This window comes from Mytilus californianus, unplaced genomic scaffold, assembly GCF_021869535.1.
Source record: "Mytilus californianus isolate M0D057914Y unplaced genomic scaffold, xbMytCali1.0.p SCAF_10, whole genome shotgun sequence".
NCBI classification, from domain to species: Eukaryota; Metazoa; Mollusca; class Bivalvia; order Mytilida; family Mytilidae; genus Mytilus; species Mytilus californianus.
In genome coordinates, this window is record NW_026262582.1 from 4,476,986 (window position 1) to 4,484,654 (window position 7,669).

At 32.4% G+C, this 7,669-nt stretch overlaps 1 protein-coding gene across 1 annotated transcript; it reads left to right on the forward strand.

Annotated features, from left to right (window-relative positions):
- The first annotated feature begins 3,106 nt into the window (after positions 1 to 3,106).
- Positions 3,107 to 7,007, forward strand: LOC127718647 (uncharacterized). Its single transcript, XM_052224699.1, has 3 exons — positions 3,107 to 3,445; positions 5,640 to 6,097; positions 6,531 to 7,007. The coding sequence occupies exons 1-3, from the start codon at positions 3,112 to 3,114 to the stop codon at positions 7,005 to 7,007; spliced, it is 1,269 nt and encodes a 422-aa protein (XP_052080659.1). The 5' UTR covers positions 3,107 to 3,111.
- The last annotated feature ends 662 nt before the right edge of the window (positions 7,008 to 7,669 follow it).

The following is a 7,669-nucleotide window of genomic DNA, read 5'->3' on the forward strand; positions in this document are numbered from 1 at the left end:
ATCAATCATTCAATGACTGCTCTATCATAATTTCACCCTATCCACATTGTAGTTATTACATGAATATTGTCGATGTTTAAATCATTTGTTTTGTTTATAGGACCTTCTTAATTCCAACTTTGTTCTCAGGAAGTAATTTTACACCAAGGTGTGTGTAGGGGAGTAGCATTCGAATACATATCCATCTTAGTTAAATTCTTGTCCGAAGTCAGGAGCCTTTACTTTTGTTCTGTGCGCAATAAATTGATAAAGTTTTCCCTGTTTGTCATTCGGGTCTATTCGGTATGGTTTTAACTTATTTTTGAAGGCTGTATAATGATGGAAAATTGTATGCTGGAAAATGAAAGTAAAATAAAGTAAACATAGATAAATAAACGAATAAATAAAAAAAAAGAATTATAATGTATTGCTAAAGTTTTGAAACAAAATAAGTGACATATGATTAAGTAATCAATTGAAATAGTTACGTCTTTTTGGTAATAATATAGTTAATCTCATTTCTAGAGATCTTTTGATCATAGCTATTAATGTGACGTCGAGAAATAAATTAAATAAACTGACACCTTTTAAAAGAATAAGAATAAATGTAATTTGCCGTAGGAAAATAATCCTAAAGTGTTTCTATTGTCCACTAAAATAATCCTGTAAATTAATTAAAGAGATTTTGATAATCCATTAATTGCTTTTACATAACTAAATAAAATATATGTCAATACATAATTAAATAAAATATATGTCAATCATATAAATCTTTTACATAAAAAAGAAGAATTGACCAATAAAAAGTAACTTTAGAAAATTCAAAATTGACGCTGAAATTTTATTGGTGAATAAAATAGTTCCAATCAGCACGTGATGCTGGGTTTAAAACGGGAAGACCGCAAACTCCCAACATCAGATATCACACTTCAATTTAGATTGCTGTTTGGAAATAAATCATAAAAACATCATTGTATTTTATTCACCAGGTATGTAAATTGTTTAAGTTTAAAATATTTTCAATTGACTTTTTTAAGGTAAGAATTTATTTTCTGATTTAATAATTTAAGTTTGACACTTAAAACTTAACTTAAATTTATAATAGAGATTTTCATTAATATAAATAAGTTAAAATACAGTTTTCTATTCAAATAAATTGATCACATACCACATTTCAAATTAGATTGCTGTTTGGGATAAATCATAAAAACATCATTGTATTTTATTCACCAGCGTCAGGCCTCGAAAGAACAAGTGTCCGTGATGATCTGGTAACCGATGAGAATACTGGCCGGGCTAGTTTTCTCATCAATTAAGATATAGAACAATGCAACAAGAACTGAAATCATAGTTCGTTTTTAAACGAGAAATGCACAGAACTGAAATACAGAAATTTAGTTGAAATGTCGTTTAATCGTTATCGTTTTTGTTTTTCATTTTTTTGTCAAGAAATCATTTACGAAAAATCAAACACTTTTATTTTTCGCTTTTGTTAATTAGAAATGAAACATAAAAAAAAACGAAAACACTTTCGTTTTTCTATTTTCAGTGTTTTCGTTTTTTTATTTTCGTTTTTGGAATTTAAAACAGAAAATGAAAACACTGAAAACACTTTCGTTTAACGTTTTTTTTTTATATCTCTAATCGAAAAACGAATGGATGCAAATATACACGGACCTAGAATGATCAGCAATAAAAGATCGACAAAAAAAGAGATTTTAGTCAAGAATTATATTCTCAAATAATCAACACTTCAAGCCGTGCTGGTGACCCGTAGCAACTGTTGTTAATTTCTATGTCATTTTGGTCTCTTGTGGAGAGTTGTCTCATTGGCAATCATACCACATCTTCTTATTTTTATATTTAATTTTGATACGTGGCCAATGTTGAAATTGAACATAGATCCAGGTGACACAAACTCTTTCGAGCCTTACCTTTTTTAAAGTGTAACAAAGAATTATTGTGGTTCAGAGACATGTTTGCAGAAATGGCAGTTGACTTGAACTGAGGAATGCCCAAATCTTGATTATATATAAATATAATGTTATGTATTGACTTCCAATGGAGTTCACATATTTTACTTTTTATCCCTAGCTTTCTTAAACTCAAAAACAAGGTTCCAATCAATTCTAACCGCTAAGTAAGTTGATAAAGGACCTGCTGATTATCTTTAGGTTATAACACTAAAAATACTGCGCAGATCTAACTATCTCTCCGTTTTTAGTTTCTAAGCAACAAAAGTTCCTACTTATACCTGGTTAACTTTATAAATCCAAATAAATGGCCAAATGATATTGTTTATTCAGTTTATATATATTTGTTAGGAAGAATGTTAATATCCCTTTGGTCATATATATATATATAGCTCCTTAAATATTTAAGTATTTATCCATCCTGTGCTATCAATTTGTTTGGGTTTGAGACTTTCTGGTGATAGTAAACACAGAAAAGTGGCTTCTTAAGGATGTACTTAGGTGATCTAAGGTAAAATTAAATAAATCAAGAATTCCAAATTGATACTTAAAGCTGGAAGAGTATTAGTTAAGGATCAAAGTAAGCTAAAAATATTGATAGGTCATGGAGCTCCTTTTTGAGATATTTGATTTATAAAATATGGCGGTAAAAGGCTGACTCGGACTTTTACCTTATATTTGCATTGGTATTATTTTGGTCTCAAATCAAAAGAAAAAAAATCAAGAATCTGCTTAAATTTTGTCAAATTACCATTTATGAGCTATTAAGTCTTATGTTAAAAGATAAATAGGTGTTATGGGGCAAATTATTTTACCTTGTATCGTATGGAAAAACACTGAGGAGTCCGAACATTTGAAACTTATTCCAAAACCTCACCTAAGTACATCCTTAAGTATAAACTGTTATTGTCGTTTTTTTTTATCGAACAAACAAATTAAGTATTCAATCTGTCACGTCCAGGAGGACACGATTGATAGGTACCTTATAATTGATTAAAATTGACATACTTTAGTGACCACAATTGACATACTTTAGTGACCACAATTAACATACTTTAGTGACCGCAATTCACATACTTTAGTGACCACAATTGACATACTTTAGTGACCACAATTGACATACTTTAGTGACCACAATTAACTTTTTCAGATAAAGAAAATGGCATGTGAAGCAGTCAATGGTCAGTTTAAAGACTTGGCCAAAGTTTATGAAAAAGATGTGACAGAAAGTATAAAGAAATACCAAGTACTGAAAGATGTAGATTTGTTTGTCCTAGACAATTCAATAAGAGAGAGCACAGTTGGTCAGCTTAGAGGTCACACCATTGAAAACAAGTGGAAAGTTTATGACGAAGTTAAAAAATGTGGATTTAAGCATACAATAGTTGCCTCATTCAACCACAGTACTCGTGTAGATGATGTCTTTATCAAACAGCTCATTGACAAGGGAGAGGATCGTGCAGGCCTTTGGGCTTTCTCAGAAATAACCGAAGGTCAGTTGTATATAAAGTCATTGTCCTGAATCTGTATACAATGCTTAGCAACCACCAAGCAATTAACCTGTAATAAAAGAAACAGATACCAACTTTAAAAACCATAAGTCGATGAAGAAAATAACACGGACAGCGAGATCATGCTCACAAATATTTATTACCAAGAAAACTAAAGATTGAGCAACGAACACCCCACGAAATACGAAATGAACTCAGATACTACAGAAAGATCAGCAGCTTGTTCTATACTAGTAAACCCCAATCTACTCTTTTTTTTGTAAACATTTTTTTAAATAGTTCTTAACCAGGTTCGACGGAGTAAGCATGTTCTGTTATTACCGGGTTACTTGAGATCCGGTCTAAATAGTCATACGCTTCACGTCATTACCGGGTCACATGAGACCCGGTCTAAATAGTCATACGCTTCACGTCACAATGCGGTAAATCTGTTAAGGGATTCTCATTGGTAAATATAATAGCTTATTCCGTACGAAGTAAAGGCTTTCTTAACGTCCGATTGAGTAATATTGGGGTGCATTAGATACATGTATGTGTGAGCTTATCCGTAAGTGATTCAGGAAAGAAATCCAATCGTTACTTCTCGGCCATTCTCGCTACGCCTACAATAACTTTTTAAATTAGTGTAGGCGTAGCGAGAATGGCCGAGTAGTTACGATTGATGATAGTGGCTGTGTTTGGATAGAACATCAAACCAAAGGTACCTATGGATAACCATAGGCCACTTCTGGCGTATATCCAAACACAGCCTAAAGGTCATGAAAATGGCTGTGTTTGGATATACGCTAGAGGTGGCCTATGGTTATCCAGAAATTAAATTCACTCAAATAATTGGTTTTCCTCAATTTTTTTCGTCATGGTTGAAGATATTGATTTGATAATTGGTATATAGTTTTATCATGACAAGTTACAGATCAAGTTCGAATTTTGATCCGGTCTGATGATTTTGTGCAGAGTTATGGTCCTTGGACTTAGAAAATTCACACAGATAATCTGTTTTCCTCACTTTTTTTCGTCATGCTTGAAGATATTGATTTGATAATTGGTATATAGTTTTATCATGACAAGTTACAGATTATTTTCGAATTTTGTTCCGGTCTGATGATTTTGTGCAGAGTTATAGTGTTTGGACTAAGAAAACTCTCTCAAATAATCAGTTTTCCTCACTTTTTTCGTCACTTAAAGATAAGGATTTGATAATTGGTATATAGTTTTATCATGACAAGTTACAGATCAAGTTTGAATTCCCGTTCTGATGATTTTGTGCAGAGCTATGGTCCTTGGACTTAGACAATTCATAGATATAATCAGTTTTCCACACTTTTTTTCTTTATGCGTGAAGATATTGACTTGATATTTGTTATATAGTTTACACCATGACAAGTTATAGATTAAGTTAGCATATTGTTCCAGTACAATGAACTTTTAACCGGTAGGGGACTATGTATTGCCATGCAATACTCTCAGAATGCGAGATGCTTGTTTATTCGTTAATTTGCAGATCGAATTGGGTTATTACTAACAATGTTACACGTTGCTTGTTATGTCATGTATGCACTATTGTCATTACCAAAGAGAAAACATACGAAGCAACAGCTCAAATTGTAGGGGAATATATAGCAAGATCAGGGCGATTTCAAGAACTAGCAAGCCCTGAATCCCGTTTCTGCGCCTAAAAAAATATTCCAAAGTACCGCGAGTAATTACCATGTGCAACGGTGTACCATAAGAGGAAGAAAAAAAACAGTACAGAGAGACAAGTTGTGTCAACTTTGATCTTAGGATCAGGATCAGGATGTATATACATGTTATCGTACCTTAGGATAAAAAGCAAAATGTAATTGTTAATGAATTTAAAAAAATGTAACTACTTCACTTGTATTGTAGTTGTTTTGAGAGAGAGAAAAACGCGTTGGTTTACTTTTCTAGGATATTCAAAATTTTTGATAAGAAGTTACAAATGAAATATAATGAATCCTGTTTAATACTAATCCTTTGTTGACCTGTCTTTACAGATGTCTTGTATCTGGAAATACAATTATATATACATGTGTTTTCACTGAATAGAATATTTAAAGGGATTCGCTTTAGACTGGTTTTATGTAATCGTATTAAGGAAAGTATTCATTAAACAATGTTAGAATATTTTAATGATATTTTATATGCCTTTTTTTAGCAATAAAGGGGAAAGTTCCTGACACTGAAAGCATACCTGTAGGTTTACGGAAAATGAAAGAAGCTGGATTGTATAACGTTATCTTTGAACTCGACCTTGGAGATTCTACGTACGATTTTGACAAATTCAGAACAGATGAGATGTGCGCATTACTTAAAAAATGGGTCGACTGGGTTTTTGAAAACTTGGGTAAAGAGGCAAAAGTATTCATTAGCTTCAGAGACCTCCCGGATGCTATGCCAACTGATTCCGATAGAGTTTTTGAAGTTACTGATTTCCTATGTAAATTACCATTATTTGGTCTGATGTTTGAGGAACCAAGAGGACAATCTCTCCCCGAGGAATGTGGCACCTGGGCAAAACATATAAGAAAGGTCATGGACGCCAATAATTTCAAAGGTCATCTTTTGGTTCATGTTCACGAGAAATTTGGTTACTGTGATGCTGTAGCTTTGCAGGTACGCATTTACAATATAAATAACAAATCTTTTAATTATGATTTATTGCATGTATTTATCTCTCACTATTAACTTGCTGAACATTTTTTTTTCAAACCTGATCTCGGTAATAAACTAATAAAAATACTCTTTGACCAAATTATCCTAACTGTTTTTGTATTTTCGGAATATTTGTTGGTTATTTGCTAGAACAAAGTAGGACGGGATAAGAATTTAATTGCATGGCAATATTTCGTTCAAAATACTTATAAAACACTATTAAGGTATGTATACAATATGATTTTGACATGTCTATTTTAATTTTTTAAGTTTTCACTGTTTTTGAAATTTGTAGACTTTGAAAATTTCGTATTACACAGCCTTGGAAAAGTATTTATCAATCTTAAGTAATTATATTTGTAAAACAAAATTGAGTATTTTATTCCATATTCAGGTACTAATGGATGGAGCAGATGGAATTTGGGCCAGTGTTATAAAAGAAGGCGCTGCCATGGGAAATGCGCCATCTATTGTAACAATAATTAATCTAATTCGAATGGGAAACAAAAAAGTGCTGAAAAAGTATAATTGCACGTACCTCCGAAAGGCAGCAATTAACATGACCAGAATTACCACTGGGGTTGATCCTCATATCAAACAGCCTGTATATGGAGCAAGTGCCCTCGACTTTGTTTTTGACTTGAATCCTGAAGAATTTGATTTTGCCGACTTTTTCGACGAAAAAGCTCCTATTCGAATAACCACTCTTTCGTCAGCGGAAATGGTCCAAACTAAGTTATTCAATTATTTTGGCGAGAACGAAGACTTTACTATAGAACGTGCCAACCTAATGAAGGAAGTCATGCTAAAAGATTTACGGGCGAACAGGTTTGTTTTCATTTTCTATAAGGCTACAAATGAATACAACTAGAGTATACAACAAATGTAGAACACACAACTACTTCAAAAATAAGTGCAAATGTAGTTGTAACTGAACATAAACGTTTAAACCCGCTGCAATTGTTTGCACCTCTCCTAAGTGAGGAATCTGATGTTCAGTGGTTGTCGTTTGTTGATGTGGTTCATAAGTGTTTCTCATTTCTCGTTTTTTATATAGATTAGACCGTTGGTTTTCCCGTTTGAATGGTTTTACACTAGTAACTTTTGGGGCCCTTTATAGCTTGCTGTTCGGTGTGAGCCAAGGCTCCGTGTTGAAGACCGTACTTTGACCTATAATGGTTTACTTTTATAAATTTTTACTTGGATGGAGAGTTGTCTCATTGGCACTCATAAATTATATCTTATACTACAGAAGATTTTTTTTTAATATCAGATATTCATTAAATATCTAGACAGTGGGAAATTTAGGGTCAAAATATGACTTCCCCTCAAAAAACACTGAAAACTTATCATTTCAATGTTTGTTCCGTTTTAGCAGGGACGCTATTATAAATTCACAAGAAAACTTTCTGGTCGTAACAATGAAATGAATTGAAACAAAACAAAATTTCCATATTATGTTATTATTTCCCTACTAAAATAGCAAACGATGAGTACAGCAGGCTATAGGAGCTTTGTGTAAAATTGGATTAA

Excerpts from the sequence above, each read along its gene's own strand:
- LOC127718647 (XM_052224699.1), top strand. The coding sequence starts at position 3,112 with ATGGCATGTGAAGCAGTCAATGGTCAGTTTAAAGACTTGGCCAAAGTT. Across the intron at positions 3,446-5,639 it reads TTTCTCAGAAATAACCGAAG|CAATAAAGGGGAAAGTTCCT; the intron begins GTCAGTTGTATA and ends GCCTTTTTTTAG. Across the intron at positions 6,098-6,530 it reads GTGATGCTGTAGCTTTGCAG|GTACTAATGGATGGAGCAGA; the intron begins GTACGCATTTAC and ends TTCCATATTCAG.